Here is a 21,926-nt window from a genome sequence, read left to right as displayed (position 1 = left end):
GCGCTGTGGTCTAAACCACTGAGGCTCTTGGGCTTGCTGATTGGAAGGTTGGCGGTTCATATCTGCACAACAGGGTGAGCTCCCATTGCTCTGTCCCAGCTCCTGCCAACCTTGCAGTTCGAAAGCACACCAGTGCAAGTAGATAAATCGGTACCACTGTGGCGAGAAGGTAAACGCCGTTTCCGTGAGCTCTGGTTTCTGTCACAGTGTCCCATTGTTCCAGAAGTGGTTTAGTCATGCTGGCAACATGACCCAGAAAGCTGTCTGTGGACCAACGCTGGCTCCCTCGGCCTGAAAATGAGATGAGCGCAGCAACCCTATAGTCACCTTTGACTGGACCTAACTGTCCAGGGGTCCTACAACACGAGGTGACAAAACACAGAAACATGGCAGCTATGTCCTTGGGAGACGTATTCTTGAGGGGGCCGCAAACTTTATGGCTGTTGAGCGTCTCTTCTATTTAAGCAGACATTTTGTGTCAGAGATAACAACCGCAGCTGTTTTACTTTTTCATAGGTGCACCTATGTCTGCTTCTGTTTTATCATTACTATCATTACATTATCATTACTTCTGATGGTTATTTCCTTGACATTTATAACTAGATAAATATACCCCCGTCAGCACATCACATATGCTTATCTGTTTCAAAATTGTTCTTGAGTGCAGCAAATGAGGCGGCTTTTGGAAAAGTAAAACCATCCTCCCACCCTAGTTAGAGGAGTATAAAAAGCATAAATTATTTGACCAGGCTCTTTTCATCTGTTGTTACTGAATCTTTTCATGCCAAGACTCAGCCTGAGGTACATTTTTTTTATGTAGAAGCGGGTCTGAAAAAGCAAGATTGGCAAAGTTCTGCATAAATTGGAACGTCGCTTCCAAAGCACTGTGAATTATGACAGGCTCAACTGACAATAATTTAAACAGAATTAATAGTGATGGCGATGTTTTGTGTACAAAATGGTTAACAGCTTAATGATACTCATTCAGAAAAAGGGAAAGATGAAGTTTGACAGGTTGTTGTTTTAACCAAAACACAGTTCAGGTCTTTAAAATATATCTCAAAAGAAGGGGGAAGAAACTTTATATGTTGTTGGTCAGAAAGTAAAGGCCGTGAGTCAGTGATAGAGCACGTATTTTACATGGAAAACCTTCCAGGTTTATCCCTGGCATACCCCGATTGAGACTCAGAAGAACTGCTGAAAGTCTCAACAGTACTAAGGGCTGTTGGTCTCACTTGGTAGAAGCCATCTTACTAAGTTCCTTGCCTTAGCAGAACTATGCATTTAAAGCAGCATCATGCCACTATTTCAGTGTTTCCCAACCACTGTTCCGCGGCACACTAGTGTGCCGCAAGATGTTGACTGGTGTGCCGCGGGAAAAATTAAAAAATTGAAAGATTTTTTTTTTTAAGTCAAATTTTCGATTGGGGCGCCGTCACTAGATGACCCCTGGGGTTCCCTCCCTCCCTCCCGCTCTGCGCCTCCCTCCTCCTCCTCCTCCGGGGAGGCCCTTCCTGGCTCTCGGCCAAGGCTTGGCGGCTGCCACTCACTCACTCGCTCGCCCACCCGTCCCTCCATCCCTGCACCCGGCCTCTCCCCCTCCGTCCCCGGTGCGGGGGCTGCCGGGATCCGTAGTCCCCTCGCCCTTGGCCTCCGTGCCCGCGCGGGGTGCGCAAACTACGTTTCCCAGCGTGGCCTGGCGGGCCGGGCGTTTTGTTTGAAGCGCTCTTCTCCCGGCCATGGAATGAGCGCAGCGGCAGCGGCCAGGCGGGCAGGGGCTCTTCCGCGCAGACCCCGCGCAGCCTGCCTGCACCCCCGGAGATCGGGCGGCAGGATGGAGCCCGGGGATCCCCGCGGAGGCGGAGCGGCGGAGGCGGAGGCTGCCCCCCAGGTAGGGCTGCGTCGGGGTTTTTTTATTTTTGCAATGCTGCATCTGCGCCGGAGGGGACGCATCGGACCGCGGGGAGACCCCTTGGCGGGCGTGCAAGGCAATGCATGCGTGCAGGCGTTGCATGGAGTGCAGTGCAATGCAATGGCAACGCGGCGCCCTGCATGCATGCATGCAACTTCCACCGGCGCTCCGGACTTGGCAGGTGAGGGGGGTCCCCAGTGGGCAGCAGAGAGAGCCGGGAGGGCGAAGGGGAGCCGGGGGGGGGGAGCAGCGCTGCTCCCCGAGCCGAGCCCGGGGGGAAACTTCGGCGTCGTTGCGCCGGGTGTTGGAAGCGGAGGCTGGCGGGGGCCCCTCACCTGCAAAACCTGGTCGCCTCTCATATATTTCGTGCATTGCATTCATCGCCCGCTTTCTCCTCCAAGGAGCTCCCGGGGGCGCACGTGGTTCTCCCCGTGTTATCCTCGCAACAACAGCCCTGCGAGGTGGGTCAGGCGAGTGGCCCAAGGGAGCACCCAGGGATTGTCCTGGCCAGGTGGGGTGATTTGAACCCTGCTCTCTGCCCGGTCTTCGTCCTCATTTAGCCCCCACATGTGCATGACTGTGCATGACTGAGGTTTTCCCCCCTCGTCTTGGCTATGGTGTGAGTCTGTGCTGTTAATTAATGGGGTTCTGCCTTCGGAGAAGATGAGCCAGCCCTCAAGGTGATTATGTAATTTGCTAGCAATTCATGTCCCTCCCGGCGTGACGCTGCGCGCTGACGTCACGGGGCTGTAATGGTGGTGTGCCTCGAGATTTTTTTCATGAAACAAGTGTGCCTTTGCCCAAAAAAGGTTGGGAAACACTGCACTATTTAGTCATGGCTCCCCCTACAGGACCCAAATTCCAGGGGCCGATAAAATATTTGAAATTGATGGGCATTGCCATTCAAATGACGTGTGTGTGCTGCATCTTGTGATCAGTTATACAGAAAAGAGCTTACTTGGTCCTCCCCCCAATGTTTTATTCAAGTTGGCACCCCTAGCTCCTCCAAAATAATCTTGGGAACTGTAGTTCGTTGAGGATGCTGAGAGTTGTTAGGAGACCCCATTCCCCTCACGGAGCTACAGTTCCCTGAGTAGATTAACAATCAGTCCCTCTTCTCAGGAAAGACTGGGAGTTACTCTCCAACATTTCTCCGATTAAAATAGGGACGTCCTATTCCATGATGAAAGGGACGCGGGTGGCGCTGTGGGTTAAACCACAGAGCCTAGGGCTTGACGATCAGAAGGTCGGCGGTTCGAATCCCCACGGCAGGGTGAGTTCCTGTTGCTCTGTCCCTGCTCCTGCCAACCTAGCAGTTCAAAAGCACTTCAAAGTGCAAGTAGATAAATAGGTACCGCTCCGGCGGGAAGGTAAACGGCATTTCCGTGCGCTGCTCTGGTTCGCCATGACCCGGAAGCTGTCTGCGGACAAACGCCGGCTCCCTCGGCCAATAAAGCGAGATGAGCGCCGCAACCCCAGAGTCGGTCACGACTGGACCTAATGGTCAGGGGTCCCTTTACCTTTATTCCATAATGATGTTGACGATGATTTTATTATTTATACTCCACCAATCTGACTGGGTTGCCCCAGCCCCTCTGGGCAGCTTCTGACATATACAAAAGCATAATAAAAAAATCAAACATTAAAAAAACTTCCCAATACAGTGGTACCTCAGGTTAAGAACTTAATTTCTTCTGGAGGTCCGTTCTTAACCTGAAACTGTTCTTAACCTGAAGCACCACTTTAGCTAATGGCTCCTCCTGCTGCCACCGTGCCGCCAGAGCATGATTTCTGTTCTCATCCTGAAGCAAAGTTCTTAAGCCAAGGTAATATTTCTGGGTTAGCAGAGTCTGTAACCTGAAGCATATGTAACCTGAAGCGTATGTAATCTGAGGTACCACTGTACAGGGCTGCCTTCAGATGTCTTCTGAGGATTGCATAGTTACTTAGGTTCTTGGCTTGGGGTCTCATAACTCCAACATTGCTCCGATGAAAATAGAGATGTTCTAAAGAAAAGCGGGACATTCCGGGATCAAATCAGAAACCGGGACAGCTTCTGTAAATCCGGGACTGTCCCTAGAAAATAGGGACACTTGGAGGGGGAAAATAGGGATATTCTAACAATTCTCTGCAGTTTAAGAGGCTACAGTTTCCAGGATTTTTTGGGAGAAGCTGTGGCTGTTTAAAGTGGTATGATACTGCTTTAAATGTATTGTGTGGATGGATCTCAATATAACAGAAACACAAATCCTGCTACTATTTAATATGAACCTATTGCCTTCAGTATAGGTCCTGTGCAGAACACAATCTTGAAACAATCCATGGAATCTGAACTCGGGTTTGCCAAGCCAAACCTCAGGTTTCTACCCAGCGGATGCAGTGGCTAAATGGAAAGCGTAACAATATGCTTAGTCCAGTCCTGTATGCTAAACATCTTGTTGCTAATGGCACAATTAGAGAAAACTAGGGGTCCTGGATTTCAAAGGGAAAGGAAAGCTTCCACAAAAGAAGCCAAATTCTTCATCGTCCAGTTAGAACATATTTATTCTCTTAGCGCTACATGTGTGTTTTTGCTGTAGGAAACATTAATGTCTAGAAGTAGACCCTGTTTTACATTTTGTGGTCTGTTAAACAAGTGGCCAAGGAAAGATTTCAAAGCACCTGCATTTAAATCAAGAGTTTATGAAGAAAGTGTTTGGGTCAACTCCTTCCAGAAGCAGAACAATCCAGTACAAAAGTTTTCTGTCTAGACACTTTGGAAATGAGAGGCTAGATGATCTATTATCCTGTTTTCCAAAACTGACTTGTGCAATGTTTTTAGGAACTATTTTTAACTGTTATCGCTGCCTGTGAAGGAAAATTACTGCTTGGTTTGGCTATGTTCCAGTCAGGCCATTTTATTTCTAAGTATAAATTCTGTCAAAGTTTATTTGCTAATTAAAAGCACAAAAATGAAATGGCTATCGTTTCTACTGGACCATTACTGGTAGTAGGCTTGACTAAAACATTTAGAATTCTTGAATCTTTCCAAGGCCAGATATTACAAACACACACACAAATTTTGCTTTCTTCATTTAGAGAAAAGTTGTAAAACATTTATGTCATCCTTATGGAATAATATTTATATTACAAAGGTAAAGGGACCCCTGACCATTAGGTCCAGCTGTGGCCGACTCTGGGGTTGCGGCGCTCATCTCGCTTTATTGGCCAAGGGAGCCGGCGTACTGCTTCCGGATCATGTGGCCAGCATGACTAAGCCGCTTCTGGTGAACCAGAGCAGCGCACGGAAATGCCGTTTACCTTCCCGCCGGAGCGCTACCTATTTATCTACTTGCACTTTGACGTGCTTTCGAACTGCTAGGTTGGCAGGAGCAGGGACCGAGCAACGGGAGCTCACCCTGTCATGGGGATTTGAACCTCCGACCTTCTGATCAGCAAGTCCTAGAAGGTCAGCAGTTTAAATCCCCTCGACGGGGTGAACTCCTGTTGCTCTGTCCCAGCTCCTGCCAACCTAGCAGTTTGAAAGCACACCAGTGCAAATAGATAAATAGGTAAAGCTGTGGTGGGAAGGTAAGCGGCATTTCTGTGCGTTCTGGTTTCCATCACAGTGTCCAGTTGCGCCAGAAGCGATTTAGTCATGCTAGCCACATGACCCACAAAGCTGTCTGCGGACAAACGCCGACTCCCTCAGCCTAAGAGCGAGGTGAGTGCTACAACCCCATAGCCACCATGTTTGGAAGCCATAGAGCTTCCCTCTGTGGAGGGCCACCTTAGTAGCTCTGCATCTTGAGTGGCCCTCCACCCCAGGTGTGATCCTTCTTAAACGTAAGCCCTCCATCCAGACGCTGATAATGGATAAACACCCACTGCCTGAGCCAAAATCTACCTACATCTGTAATCAATAAAAGTTGTGGCCAATTTTAAATCACTAAACGTTGCCCTGCCTGTTTTGTTTGCATCTGTTGTTTCCTTGGTTTTGCCCTCCGGGAAGGGAGCACTGCAGGCAGGTCTGCAATTGTCTCTCTTTGTGAGGTTGCTTCCACCAGAAGGCCTCAAAAAACAGGGACAGGGCTAGGGTTGCCATACGTCTGGAATTTGCCGGACATATCCGGAATACAGCAGTGTCTGGCCGAAATCAGCAAAAAGAAAAATTGCTAGGAAAAATCCAGCCCATGTCAATAGTGATTTATTGTATTTTAATATTTTGTTGGAAGCTGCCCAGATGGGCGGGGTATAAATAAATTATGATTATGATTATGATTATAACCCATCCTCCATAAAAATAGCTCCAAAATGGCATTTTTAACCTTTTTTTTTTGCTGTCCAGGTTTTTGTCGTTTGAAATATGGCAACCCTAGACAGTACGCAATAGACTCTGAGGAGTAGGTCCAAGTGGGAGGGATGCTGAACTGTCTGAAGTGTTGGAAAATGATTACCTGCAAGCAAAAGAGTCATGGCAGAAGAGTGTGACACATTGGGACTGTCTTTCTATTTATTTTTATTCTCATGTAAAGGATCATGTGGAGGAGATGACCGCGTGAACCAGGATGCACGCTGAGACAGTCAGCAGGCATTTCCGCAATGGCAAAAATTGTGTTTCTGGAGTCAAGGATTTGATTTGGAGAGTTTGGGGGTTCAGTTTAAGCGACAATTCTTGGTGTATTGCACTGTTTGGCTGGATGGTGTAACTGTAATCACAGTTAAGACGAATCAACAGACAGTGTGTGTGTGTGTGTGTGTGTGTGTGTGTGTGTGTGTGTGTGTGTACACTAAGATTTGGTTTGCCTAAACTGTCAAGTTCTAGTCCAGATGAAAAGGTTTTGTAAAAGTTGTGAAAGTTAGCTAGATTTTGGCAAGTTTCCAGGAGAAAGGAATTCTACAGCTGTGGGTTAGGCACTAAAATTGTCTCGCTGTGTTCCTTTGCCGACTGTCCTTACCTGGCACACAGATGGTAAACGCAAGCCGGCATTCTCCCTTGAACTTCCAGATTCCACTGGGGCCTAGCGTAGATGAAAACATGACTCATAGGTATGTTAGACTCTACTGGCGTAGGACTTTATGTATTAAAAAAACTTGGGTGACTGCCAAATTCTGCTTAAAGTGGAATCTGGCTTAACATTTACTTTCTATTACAGTGAAATAGCATTGTAAAACAGCTCGCTTACTGAAAGCTGTCGTTTCCCATCAAATCCAGATTCATTTATATTTATCAAGGAAAATATTGAACGCTTCGCACCCTACGACAATTGGTATTCTGCTTTCTTTACAATAGCTTCGTCAGTCTCTTTATCCTCACTGTATTCCAGTCCTTCTGTGCCAAACCGCCTTCCAGAATGAAGCCCATGGTGGCATTTCTGCCAATGCTGGCTGGCATTATCCTGTGTGCATACATTCATTCATACAACTTTGCATTTACTCATACAACACATGATCATGTGTCTCTGTCCATCAAGATCTCAGGTTGAACCTGCATGAGACATAAGGGATGCACAAAGTATTAAACGTTTGCAAATAGTGAGACATCACCTTGCCAACAAAGGTCTGTATAGTTAAAGCTATGGTTTTCCCGGTAGTGATGTATGGAACTGAGAGCTGGACCATAATGAAGGCTGATCACCGAAGAATTGATGCTTTTGAATTATGGTGCTGGAGGAGATTCTTGACAGTCCCATGGACTGCAAGAAGATCAAACCTCTCCATTCTTAAGGAAATCAGCCCTGAGTGCTCACTGGAAGGACAGATCCTGAAGCTGAGGCTCCAATACTTTGGCCACCTCATGAGAAGAGAAGACTCCCTGGAAAAGACCCTGATGTTGGGAAAGATGGAGGGCACAAGGAGAAGGGGACGACAGAGGGCGAGGTGGTTGGACAGTGTTCTCGAAGCTACCAGCGTGAGTTTGACCAAACTGCGGGAGGCAGTGGAAGACAGAAGTGCCTGGTGTGCTCTGGTCCATGGGGTCACGAAGAGTCAGACACGACTAAATGACTAAACAACAACAACAAATAGTGAGGTTGTGCAGGACATAACCCAGTCTGGACCTTGGCACAGGGAAGAGGAACTTGTCGCATTGCGCCATTCCTCCATAGGCCCCCCCCCATTACTATTTGCACTTTTAAGAAAAAGCACACATGTGCTCTGTCCAGTATAAATCAGGACCCTTTGCAGCTGCTATCTGCAAAAGTTTCAAGAGATTGGTGATGCATTCAGCTGTAATCTTTGCCTCATCTAGTTTAGCTGTCAGCTGTAGCCTTCAAGTCCACAGCAATAGAGGGGAGCCCCTGTTCTAAAGACTACAAAGCCCAAGGTGCAGTGTAATGGTGCGAAATATCATCTGCATAATTGTCTGATGCCTTCAGTTGAATTCAAACCAAAAGCTGAATTTTCCATGAAATGCCACTGCTTGCGAACAAATCTTAATTCCCCCCCTCTCACTTCATGGCAGAATTTCTTCAGTTGGTTTTGCATAATCCCAGTAAAAAACACTCTTTGAATTATATTCAGAAGAAAATAGGGAGGCAGACATATGAAGGAATAGGAGACTTTAGTAGCCCTTGAGGCCAGCTGAGAATAAGAGTATAAAGGGGAAGGAAATATCAGAAGAAGATAGCAGAAAGGGGTAAAAAGGGATGAAGGGGTGTTTTGAGGTAAACTTGTATTTGAATAATAGACTCTTAAAGTTGAAAGGGACTCAATGGCCATCTAGTCCAACCCCCTCCAATGCAGGAATACTTAATCTCTCACTGTTGAATAAATAGGTTATAAATAACAACCTCAGCTGGCTGAACATGAATTACAAGAGTGTGTAAGACAACACCGTTGAAATCCTAACTTCCTCTTTACTCCTGGTTACTTTTGCTTATGAGCACAATGCATTTGCTGCCTGGAATATTTCGAAACTTCTTGCCTGACATATTTGTTCAACATATTTCATAAAATGTGAATGGAATAGTTTCAACCAGCATCAACTGTACTGATTGTAGTCAGGGAAAGAGGTATGCTCTATATTAAAAACAGAGACGTGTTAGTCGTTCATCCAAGAGCTTAGCACAGTTATGTGTTTGCCCCCCGCAAAGAATTTTATACTTGAGCCAAGTGTAACATAAAACTACTTCCTGCGGCTGGGAAAATATGGCTGTAAGCGTCACTTTATAGCTGGCTATCGGGCACCTCAACAACTGGAAGCATTTTGACTGACACTCATTTATAGTGAAACATATAGCCAACAAAGACCCACAATTTCGTGTTTGTATAATGTCTCCTGTAAACACTCCTTGGCACCAGTTTAGCGAATACGAAGTTTATCTGGCAGCCCTCTAACTTTCCAGTTTTGTTTTTGCATGGTGGGTGTACAGTGGTACCTCGGGTTAAAAACTTAATTCGTTCTGGAGGTCCGTTCTTAACCTGAAACTGTTCTTAACCTGAGGTATCACTTTAGCTAATGGGGCCTCCCGCTGCTGCACCGCTTTGTTCTCATCCTGAAGCAAAGTTCTTAGCCCAAGGTACTATTTCTGGGTTAGCGGAGTCTGTAACCTGAAGCGTCTGTAACCTGAAGCATCTGTAACCCGAGGTACCACTGTACACATAAGCAAAATTCCAAATTAAAGCTTCTGCACAATTACATTCCCAACGGGAACTTGAAACTTGTATTTTATTACAAGATCCATTAAGTGGTTACCAGATAGTCTTGCCACAGTTGCTATGCACGCTCTAACAACAAGTAGATATGAAACATTTTGCATAGGGGGTTGCTTTTAAAGTCTTCTGAGAAATTTCAGAATCTAACAGCCAGATTGATGCTTAAAAATTAGTCAGTTAGTCTTAAAAATTAGTCAGTTTCCCATAGTCTCCAACATTTCTCCAATGACCATAGGGACGTCCTAGTCCATAATAATAAATTTATTATTTATATCCCACCCATCTGATTGGGTTTCCCCAGCCACTCTGGGCAGTTTTCAATGTACAGTGGTTCCCAAATACCGCAAACCTGGAAGTGAGTGTTTCAGTTTGTGAACATTTTTCGGAAGCCAAACATCCAACGCGGCTTCCGCTTGAGTCCTGCAGCCAATCGGAAGCCACTCCTCGGTTTTCAAATGGTTTCAGGAGTTGAACGGATTCCCGTAACAGATTAAGTTCGAGAACCAAGGTACCACTGTATATAAAAACAGCTTGGGACCACTGTATCTGAACAACTGACTTCTCCCATGTGGACTCTGGTTTTTTTCACCACTGTGGTGCAGCCAAATATACAACCTTTTTGTGGTGGCACCCCAAGCTATGAAATATTCTCTCCAGGCACACCTGTATGGTACCTGTTTTACTTGTTTTCAAAGGCAGATTTTTTTGGGGGGGGAGTGTGCGGATTTTCATATCCTGTCTGTAGAGAACAATGAGAAGAACAATTCATATATAAAGGAGCCAGCATATAAAAAACGAAACTCTGCATGAACCACCTCCTAATTTTGGGTTTGTCCTGGGAACTACAAGGAGAACCTGCATTCTGTGTCCTTTGTTGCACTTCTGGGGGCAAATGCAGTTCCAAGACTATTTAGTCAAAGTGGATTCAGACAACCAGCTAACAACTCCTATGGGAATTACAGTGGTACCTCGGGTTACATACGCTTCAGGTTACAGGCTCCACTAACCCAGAAATAGTGCTTCAGGTTAAGAACTTTGCTTCAGGATGAGAACAGAAATTGTGGTCCGGCGGTGCAGCATTAGCGGGAGGCCCCATTAGCTAAAGTGGTGCTTCAGGTTAAGAACAGTTTCAGGTTAAGTATGGACCTCCAGAACGAATTAATCCGAGGTACCACTGTATCTTACAAGGTGGGAATTTTCTTTCCACTGAGGAATACTACTCCTAGGAAGTAAAAATGACTGTCCCCTAGTGAGTCAGAATATAACTAGATATTCAAATGTCACATGACTACATTACTATTGTAATTATTGCATAAATAATATGGTTGTTTGAAACTGCTCCCAGGAAAAACATATACTATTTTGCATGTGATAGCATTTTACGTTCCGGTGTGTTGCCTTATATAGCTTACGAATACCCCTTTTTTTTGTTTCTTGTTTTAGATGGAGGACTCCATTTTTAAATTCTTTGGAAGTCAGACAAGGACAGTAATCCTGTACATCCCGTCTTCCGGCAGTGAACAAGACCTCCTGTTATACCGGCACATCCTTGCACAGCACCGTTATAGAGTTACAGTCCTTGAAGACGGGAAACTGAGTGAACATGAAATCCCCAATCCAGGTGAGAAGACTTGACGGAGCCGTAGTATTTTCCCAACTGTAACACGATCAGATCATGAGGGAGAGGAGAGTTTAGTGACCAGATATCCCACAGTTTATTATTCAGAGGGTTTCCAAGTTGAAACAGATCATGGTCTAGGGTTACTGCATACTATTTTTATTTTATTTGCAATTTTCTTTCATCTCAGTCACAGTGCAAATGGCAGCTTGAAATTTGCATAAATGCATGCATTAGTATTTAATCCAGCTCCATCGCGCTCCCACTACTGATGTTTGAAGCCAGGCACACATAACGTTAGCCAAAATCCATATTTATCATGGGAAACACTTCTGTTTTATTTGTTTACATTCAAACCTGCTTCCACCTGATTTGAAAACGCAAGTCACGGTTAAGCTGAGGTGTGTACCTTAGAGACAGCCACTGCACATGTGCAAACGACAGCTTTGCTGAATCAGAATTTGTGGGTGGGGTTGCAGGCACAGAGAAACAAACTTGGTGAAGACATCCCTGTCCCCTCCCTGGTGTGTACAGCATTGTAAAAATGTGATTTGAAACACAATAGGAGTGGGGGCAGGAATGACGTTGCTGCATTTTAAGTTGCTAATATGTACATAAGCCTTAGGTTAGGTTCCATACATTTGAAGCTCATCCAACAAATGACTCTCCATCCCACCCCCCACCCCAAATCCTGAGAACTGTTATTCCACTTCACAAAGGTATAATTCCCAGCACCCTTAAAACAAAACTGCAGTTCTCAGCATTCTCTGAGAGAACTAATGTAGAGCTGCCATAAGTTTGGATTTTCCTGGAGGTATCCGGGATTTGTTTGTCGGAAATATCATCTGGACGTAATTTCCGAAAAATGTCCAGGAAAACCTGGACATTTGGTAACCCATGTTGGAAGTGTTGATTTTTTTTGGGTGAATTTCCTAAAAAAATAGCTGAAAAACTTCATTATTTTTTTGATTTTGCAAAGAAAGCTGAACAACTTTGCGTCTGGGTTTCCACTTTTTGAAATATGGCAACCCTAACTAATGTGCTTTAAATGTGCATTTAGTCAGGCATCTAAAGGGCTTGAAGGAAGGAGCCAATCTGATCTCCTGCGACAGGAAGTTTCAAAGTCTTGGCACCACAACACAAAAGGCCCTGCCGGTGTGTTCCCATCAACCATACCTCTAATAGGGGCAGGACACAGAGTACAACACACACACATTAATCCAAGTGGATGGGAAGGATTACATAAATGTGTGAATGATGTTCAGCCTGAAGGCAGTGTCAGGCTGCCTGCTTCTCAGCTGTGAGGGGTGTGCGATTTGCGTGGATAGGCGGAGTCCCCAGATCCCGAGTGGTCCCCCCCCGTCATGTGGAATAACGACTCTAGACAACGTGCTATGGGATTAAATTGGCCACAACTTTATTAAATTTCAAATGTGGGTAGACCTTGGCTCAGGCATTGGGCGTTCTCCCTCCCCAGTCCCCAGCCAGGGACCTAGGGAGCTTCAGGGTTATCCAGTGTGTGTGGGGGGGAAGGGCTGGCTCTGGAGAACATATGTTCAAGCAGAGATAGCCGCCCCCGTTACGCCGCCGCCGCAGGGGAGAGCAATGACGACCTTTTGATGTACGGTCAAAGCCTCCCTTCAGAAACCCCCTTTAACGGGGAACCCTGGTATCACCACCACAAAGAGGAAGATGGACTAAAGGATTCCGCCCAAGGCCTGATACCGCCAAAGTTGTGACGTTTTGCTACGGGAAAGGCGAAACCTGCCAATGCAGGGAAATTCCTTTCCGGCCCTTTAACAGCGACCTTATCGTAGCAGCGCCCGCATACCTGTGGAGAAAGGTTAACCTGCAAAACCTATGAAGAAAAGTTAACCTGCAAAAGAAGACATTAGGGTGGGAGAAGCTCTGGAGCCAAGTGAGGATTACCAGGTAAGATCCTCCCTCTATTGTGTGGGCAGGTAATCCCTCCCCCTACCTGGCCTGGTTTCCCTGGCAACGCTTCCCCCAGGTGGGATTGGACAACTCAGTGAGGTAGGCGGGGACCTCCAGGTATCCCACCTGAGGGAAGGCAAAGCCTATGCTGATGGGGCCACTCCAGATCCAGGGCTGCACGCGTCCACGCAAAGGGCGCCCCCCGTTTTAAGCGGGGAGCGGTCATTATGGCCAACTCTTGCAAAGCACAAGTTTTCCTTTTCCTTAAAGGTTTGTAATCAAATACACTCTGATGCACTGTGTGGTTCACCAGTACAGGTGATGTTTATTCATGTTCTGAGATCAGCAATAATAATTCCTTACATCCCCCACCCCCCGCAGCCATAAAAGGGGATTTAAAGGCTTTCTTTCAACATCCAGATGTACCTGCAGCCTTGCCCATTTGGGAATTGTATGGAAAACATCAAACAGGCGACATTTTTAATTTGGGGGGAGTCTGTTTCATGAGCTGAAAGGGTTTGTAGCTTGCTTATGTTTCCAGATTTATGAATAAGCTTTTTGAATAAATTTGAGAAATGAAGTAACTTGCTTACATACCAAAGCAATGATCTTCTCTATAACAGATGGAAAATCGTTCCTTTTTTCTTGCTAGCAAATAACATTTCCGTGTGTTTTTGCAAGCACAGTACTCGACGTACTCGTTTCTGAAAGCATATGCTTTATGTTGTGTCATAACATTTTCCAAGCAGAATGGTTCTGATGTATAAAAACGTGCTCCTATTTAAGAGAGCCAGGGTTTACATACTGAAACAGATGAGCTGAAAGTGGTAGGATAAGGAGACAAGAATCACTTCTCCTTGTCTAATGTAATTATCCGGGGTTTCTTCCTCCTTACTTCCAGGTTTCCAAATTCTGTCTCATTTATCTATATCCTAGAGTTAAGAGGAGTGTTTTAAGGAGTTTTGAAACACTGGCTTTGACGTAAACCAACAGATCAGAGTGATAATGGAGAGAGAAACTTTTCTTTTTTTATCTCTGCCCTTTGAATACATAATAGATGTTCAGCAGTTAAGATTATTATGTGAAGTCCATGCTTTGATTCTTTGGGCTACTTCTTCATTTGAACCACTCATGGGGCCAGGAGTCGCCTAGAGACTAGTAAAGCTTACGTTTGCATGCAGAAGGATCCAAGTTCAATTCCTGGCATCTTCAATTAAAAGGACAAGGTAGCAGAACAAATCTAATGCCTGAGTTCTTGAATGCTGATGCCAGCCAGAGAGAACACAATACTGGGCTAAATGAGCAAATGATGTGACCTACTCTAACATAGGGACGCAGGTAGCGCTGTGGGTTAAACCACAGAGCCTAGGACTTGCTGATCAGAAGGTCGGCGGTTCGAATCCCCGCGACGGGGTGAGCTCCCGTTGCTCGGTCCCTGCTCCTGCCAACCTAGAAGTTCGAAAGCACGTCAAAGTGCAAGTAGATAAATAAGTACCACTCTGGCGGGAAGGTAAACGGCGTTTCCATGCGCTGATCTGGTTTGCCAGAAGCGGCTTAGTCATGCTGGCCACATGACCCGGAAGCTGTACACCGGCTCCCTCGGCCGATAAAGCGAGATGAGCGTCGCAACCCCAGAGTCGGTCACGACTGGACCTAATGGTCAGGGGTCCCTTTCCCTTTCCCTTACTCTAACATAGCTTCCTATGTTCCTAGTATATCGGACCCTCCAAGTGCCTCTATTTTCCAGAGATGGTCCCAAATTTACAGAAGCCATCCCAGTTTCTGATTTGATCCCAGAATGTCCCGCTTTCCCTTAGGACGCCCCTATTTTCATCAGAGAAATGTTGGAGGGTATGGAGTTTTGCAACCCTTGAGCCAAGGAGATAAGTAACTATACAACCATTCAAAGGCATCTGAAGGCAGCCCTGTAGAGGGAAGTTTTTTTAATGTTTAACATTTTATTATGTTTTTTATATATGTTGAAAGCTGCCCAAAGTGGCTGAGGCAACTTAATCAGTCCCTTCTTTGAAAAATTTTGGTGGGCCCTTGGCTCTCCTCTCCCTCCCTAGATAAAGGACCCCGTCAAAGATGACTATGGGGCTGTGGCGCTCATCTCGCTTCAGGCTGAGGGAGCCGGTGTTTGTCCACAGACAGCTTTTTGGGTCATGTGTCCAACATGACTAAACCGCTTCTGGCGCAACAAGACACCGTGACGGAAACCAGAGTGCACGGAAATGTTGTTTACCTTTCCGCCGCAGCGGTACCTATTTATCTACTTGCTTTTGAACTGCTAGGTTGGCAGGAGCTGGGACAGAGCAACGGGAGCTCACTCCGTTGCAGGGATTCGAACCGCCGACCTTCCAAGAGGCTCAGTGGTTTAGACCACAGTGCCACCCACATCCCTTAGTAGTAACCCTCATATATCCCTATCAACTTCTCTAGGAATGGGCAGCTAGTAAATAACCATATTCCTTAAATTTCAGGCTGTTCATCCACAGCTACACTTGCTCCTAGTGCTTCTATACATGGACCATATCTTCTGCCTCTTCTTGCTCTTATTACAATCCAGTGTAATCAGAATATGTCATCTAAAGATAGCCACTTCCTCTTCTTTCTGAAGAGGACACACACACACACATCCAAAGAAGGATATAAATTCCTGCGCAGCTTTTGGCCCAACAGTCCTATGCAGCTGCTGAAAAGGAGGCAGAATTAGCCATTTGGGTTGAGGTTGGGGAGGGGAGAATCACAAATTATAATGGGAGGGACACAACACAGCTGCCATTCTGATCTACGGTTACTAAGACGCTCTTACTCATTTTACTTGCCATTCGACTGCAATTATTTTTACACCAGCTTACTTAGCGTGCGTAGGACCTCTTGCTGAAGTCTGGTTTTGCCAAAAAAGACCTTTTAGAACAGACATAAATAGATGTGGCAAATTCAGAGGACGTAAACCATAAGGGCATAAAATGCAGAACGTATTAGGAAATGTTAAAGGCACTGGTTTTGTCGGTCAGGAGAGGGAACCAAGTTAAGAGGGGGGAAAGAAAGGAAAAGGCAGAGTAGCTACAATCCACAAACCCACACAAACCTAGCTGGAGGAACTAAGTAGGCAGCTTTCAGTGTTCAAAAGGAATTCGGCTGTGGAAACTGGTTTCCTGGTGGAGTTGCAGGATCTTCGACAAGCTGTAATCAGGAAAACAGGCAATACCCTTTCCAGCTCCTGCTGTTACAAAATCCAGTTCTGAGGTTACGTCTTGGCATGTAACGTTACCGGAAGAAGAAATTTTCCATATCAGTTTTGCAAGGCAACTATTCCATATGAATGTACCCTCACTCAGCAAGAGTCGATACTTTATGGCAGTGTTCCCCAACCTTGGGTCTCCAGCTGTTTTTGGACTACAACTCCCATCATCCCTCGCTAGCAAGACCAGTGGTCAAGGATGATGGGAATTGTAGTCCAAAAACAGCTGGAGGCCCAAGGTTGGGGAACACTGCTTTATGGGACTGGACAGGACTTATGGGAGCGGAAGTCCAAAACATTTGAAGGCCACCATGCTGCAAACCCTCCAAAGGTCCCTCTTTTCCAGGAGCAGTCCCAGATTTACAGAAGCCGTCCCGGAACATCCTGCTTTTCCTTAGGACTGGCATCCCCAACCTGCGGCCCTCCAGATGTTTTGGCCTACAACTCCCATGATCCCTAGCTAACAGAAACAGTGGTCAGGGGTGATGGGAATTGTAGTCCAAAACATTTGGAGGGCCGAAGGTTGGGGATGCCTTAGGACATTCCTATTTTCATCAGAGGGGGTATGGAGTTATGCAACCCCTGAGCCAAGAAGATCATTATTATTGAATAAAAAGGTAAAGGACCCCTGACAGTAAAGTCCAGTCGCGAATGACTCTGGGGTTGAGGCGCTCATCTCTCTTTACTGGCCGAGGGAGCCTGCGTGTGTTCTCAGACAGTTTTTCCGGGTCATGTGGTTAGCATGACTAAGCCGCTTCTGGCGAAACAAGAGCAGCAGATGGAAACACCATTTACCTTCCCACTGGAGTGGTACCAATTTATCTACTTGCACTGGTGTGCTTTCGAACTGCTAGGTGGGCAGGAGCTGGGAAAGAGCAACGGGAGCTCACCCCGTCGCGTGGATTCGAACTGCCGACCTTATGATCGGCAAGCCCTAGGCTCAGTGGTTTAGACCACAGCGCCACCTGCACCCCTATTTTCATTGGAGAAATGTTGGAGGGTATGGAATAGGATGTTCCTAGGGCTTTTTTTTTTTAAGCTGGAACTAACCAGGAACTCAGTTGCAGCACCTCTCAGGCAGGCGTCATTGCCATTCTAAGCGAACAAGGGAAGCATTCATGGTGAGTTCCGGCACCTCTTTTTCTAGAAAAATAGCATTGGACGACCTTTTTTCCATTGGAGAAATGTTGGAGGATATGGAGAAGGCTCCAGTATAGCCACAACATGAGTCTATTTATACTCCCAACAGAATCAAATGGTGAAGCTTTTCGTAGACTGTGGCACTTCAGGTGGAGTTCATGCAAAATTCTTACACACATGTAAAAAGCGGCACATGCAGAAGGGTAGGCCAAATTTCTCATGGTAGCCAGGTATGTGTCTCATCTTCTGCATGCATACAAATAGCACAAATAGAGGAAGAAAGGTATGTTCAACTTCCAATAGCAGCCAGTTATGTATTGTACTGTGGAGAGTGTATTAACTTATGGTCTGTGTGTGTGGTTTGGGAGCTGCATGGTCAGGGGAAAAACAATGCTGTCCAAGGTTGTAAAGACTGCGGAGAGAATAATTGGGTGCACTCTTCCCACCTTGGATCAAATCTATGCTTCCAGGTGTCATAAGAAAGCTGCAGAGATAGTGCAGGATAGTGCACACCCCGGAAATGATCTCTTCCAGCTTCTGCTTTCTGGAAGAAGGTACAGGGTTATAAAGACTAGGACCAGCTACCTGAGAAACAGTTTCTATCCAAATGCAATTTTGGCTTTAAACACAGTGTAAGGTAGTCTTTTCCTGCCAACCTAGCAGTTCGAAAGCATGTCAAAGTGCAAGTAGATAAATAGGTACCGCTCCAGCGGGAAGGTAAACGGCTTTTCCCTGCGCTGCTCTGATTTGCCAGAAGCGGCTTAGTCATGCTGGCCACATGACCTGGAAAAATTGTCTGCGGACAAATGCCAGCTCCCTCAGCCAGTTCCCCCAGAGTCGTTCGCGGCTGGACTTAACTGTCAGGGGTCCCTTTACCTTTAAGGTAGTCTTTATGGGTGTATATTGTATTTAATTACAGTGGTACCTCAGGTTACATACACTTCAGGTTACAGACTCCGCTAACCCAGAAATATTATCTCGGGTTAAGAACTTTGCTTCAGGATGAGAACAGAAATCGTGTTCTGGTGGCGTGGCGGCAGCGGGAGGCCCCATTAGCTAGAGTGGTGCTTCAGGTTAAGAACAGTTTCAGGTTGAGAATGGACCTCTGGAACGAATTAAGTACTTAACCCAAGGTACCATTGTATGGGGTATCAGAGTTTTTAGGGGGTTAACCAAGCTGGGATAGCTGGGATAGCAGGCTTGTTGGTTTTTGAATGTCTGATGTAGATTTTTTTCAATTTCTTTGTTCTATGTGGGACAATGACAATAAAGATTATCGTATCGTATATAACCTAATATGTGATTGTAAATTCAAGCAGTGCATGCAAGTCTTCTTTCATCAAAATAAATAGCTATAGCAAACGGAAATAAAAGCACCAGATGTCCCGAAGGGAAAAATGCTATAGTGTTCTGTAAACATCTGGTTGCCATCTTCAATTAGGGCTGAAGGACCCGCCTTTTAAAGGAACTGAAATATGTTTTTAAAAATAAATAAATGGGACACTAGGCATTCTGTTCTTTTCATGGCTGGGGGGTAAAGGAAACACCATGGATAGAGAGGTCACAAGAAGCTCAGCTTTTCTAAACAAGAAAGTCTGAGAAATTTATAGTGAATTGAACTCAAGTTCCAGCAGTATAAACAGCCCAACAGAGTTAAGGTTAAATAAACATGCCTGGGGACCCACCGATTCTAGTAGAAGCACAAATGTTCTTGTGCCATTAATGCATCCATTCTAGAGTAACCACGAGAGAAACATCTTAGTAATAAAGTCAAGCAATAAATAAATAAATTGTGCAGTAAATGGCTTAAAAAGTACCACAACATTCTTGCCTTATTTTCTCTTATACGGAAGATGTGAGCACAACTGGCCCAGGACAAGCAACATTTACTTCTTAATTCAGAGCATATGTTGCAGGCATTATTTTTTTTCCCCTTTGGAAAGCAAAATATTCATTTCAGTTGCACCCTTTAGCCCCATCTTTCAGCAGAGTACGTCTGTAAACAAAAGCTGTGGAATGATAATAACACGTTCTTGCAGTTTAGCATTGCTTGTATAGAGATGTGTAGATTGCCGTGCAGCTTTTGAGATTCGGTGTTTCAGTTTACAGTGAAAACTTTCTGAAGCTTAAGGAGGGCAAAAGAACAAGGCGGGGTAGGGTGCTTAATTTCAAAAGTATCGTAATGCTGTAAAGAACTGTTAAAACACTGAACCCTTCATAAACGTGCACAATAGGCATTTTTTTGAAATCTGTTTCCAGCCTTAAATTACATAATTAGGGTCTCAACCTCCGCCACCCCCCAAAGTACCAGAGTTTCTTTCATTTTGTAACAAGGTTCTCAGTAATTCACAATTATTTGTAGGTACAGAACAGCTTCAGATGTTGATAACTGGTCACAAAAACATAACATCCTGCATTTATTTAATTTGTTTATTTTGAAGCAGGTTTCTGTTTCTTATGGATGCAAAGGTACTCTTGAAAATGGGTGAGCCCTGGGTGCTTTGATAATCCAACAGGTTTAGCTTACAATGTGGAGAATGTAGTTGCACAGGTCTAGATAATTTTTCCAAGCAAACCTTTTGGCCAATTCTATCCAAGTTATTTATTCTTTGTTGGTCAAGGTAGATGGGAGGGTGGATGACTGGCACCTATTCTCATGCAAACAAACTCTGCGCAAATTCTAGATATATACAAATTCCGATGTAAGCTAGCTGGAGGTTCAAAAAAGCACACCCAAAGGCATGTCCCACTGAAATCAATGAACAGCACCCCCAGTGGGTGTGCATTCTGATCCATGTCCTTTTAAAATATATTTTTAATACTTTTCAGGTTTATACATTTCATTAATTTTACAATCGTTTTAAAATGTCAAAGTTTGACTCCCTTTCCCTTCTTTCTGCAGTTCCTTAAATTTATTTTTAAATATCTTCTGCATATCCAAATTCATTTAATTATCTACTTTAAATATATACTCTTATGAAGCTTCAGGTTATTACAATAATCTTGCCAATGTTTTTTTATCTGTTTGCGATTTATCTGTAAATATTCAAGAAACCATTTCCGTTATTTTATAAAAAGTTTGCTATCTTGATTTCTTACTCTTCTGGTAAGTGTTGCCATTTCTGCATATTCCACAAGTTTTTGTATCCATTCTTCCTTTGCTGGGACTTCTGCTTCTTTCCATTTTTGGGAAAGTAACATTCTTGCCAGTGTAGTCACCTCCATGAATAAGTTTCTATACAATTTAGGTAGTTGTGTCCCTACAATTCCCAAGAGAAAGGCTTCTGGGTTGTTGTTCTACAAACGTTATTTTGAACATCTTTTTCATTTCTGCTGACCCTAAATTAGTGGTTGTGTGACTTGGCCCAGTAAACAGAATCAGTTACATAAAACATTGTTTGCAATAGGGACCTGGTTGTAGGAAGCAGGAAGTCAATGGGTAGTCGGTGAAGGTTCCCACAGGGTGAGACTTCAGAGCAGCAGCTAACAGTATGTGGAGCTAAGAGAGATGTGATTTCAGAGACGCGGCAGCTAAAAAGGCCAATGCAATTCTGGGCTGCATCAATAGGAGTATAGCATCTAGATCAAGGGAAGTAATAGTGCCCCTGTATTCTGCTCTGGTCAGACCTCACCTGGAGTACTGTGTCCAGTTCTGGGCACCACAGTTCAAGGAGGACACTGACAAACTGGAACGTGTCCAGAGGAGGGCAACCAAAATGGTCAAAGGCCTGGAAACGATGCCTTATGAGGAACGGCTAAGGGAGCTGGGCATGTTTAGCCTGGAGAAGAGGAGGTTAAGGGGGGATATGATAGCCATGTTCAAATATATAAAAGGATGTCATATAGAGGAGGGAGAAAGGTTGTTTTCTGCTGCTCCAGAGAAGCGGACACAGAGCAATGGATCCAAACTACAAGAAAGAAGATTCCACCTAAACATTAGGAAGAACTTCCTGACAGTAAGAGCTGTTCGACAGTGGAATTTGCTGCCAAGGAGTGTGGTGGAGTCTCCTTCTTTGGAGGTCTTTAAGCAGAGGCTTGACAACCATATGTCAGGAGTGCTCTGATGGTGTTTCCTGCTTGGCAGAGGGTTGGACTCGATGGCCCTTGTGGTCTCTTCCAACTCTATGATTCTATGATTCTATGAGAGGGCAATCTATGATTCTATGATTCTAGGATGGTTGGCATGCTGGGGCATTGCGCGTCGAGGTCCCCAAGCCACCCCAAATAACTCACACCTCACACAGAATTTTTGTTTGAGGTTTTTGGCATAATTTTTGGCCACAACTTTATTTAAATACAAAAATGTGAGTGGTTGCGTAGGCATTGGTTGCGACTATCTGCCCCTGGTGGGGACAGACTGACATTTCGCAAGCCTGCGAAAGCCAGAAATCAGATGCACACAGCGAAAAGAGGAAGCTCTACGCTTCGTGCAGGGAGTT

At 45.1% G+C, this 21,926-nt stretch overlaps 1 protein-coding gene across 3 annotated transcripts in view; it reads left to right on the top strand.

Annotated features, from left to right (window-relative positions):
* CPED1 (cadherin like and PC-esterase domain containing 1) overlaps nt 1–21,926 on the top strand; it is a 131,502-nt gene that overhangs the window by 9,865 nt on the left and 99,711 nt on the right. For all 3 annotated transcript variants that reach the window (XM_077935863.1, XM_077935861.1, XM_077935862.1), the window contains exon 3: nt 10,991–11,168. In XM_077935863.1, coding sequence (XP_077791989.1) covers nt 10,991–11,168 — 178 coding nt within the window. The remainder of the gene's footprint in view (nt 1–10,990; nt 11,169–21,926) is intronic.

This window comes from Podarcis muralis, chromosome 10, assembly GCF_964188315.1.
Source record: "Podarcis muralis chromosome 10, rPodMur119.hap1.1, whole genome shotgun sequence".
NCBI lineage: Eukaryota > Metazoa > Chordata > Lepidosauria > Squamata > Lacertidae > Podarcis > Podarcis muralis.
Note: the sequence above shows the minus strand (reverse complement) of the source record. Positions and strands in the feature narration are given on the sequence as shown.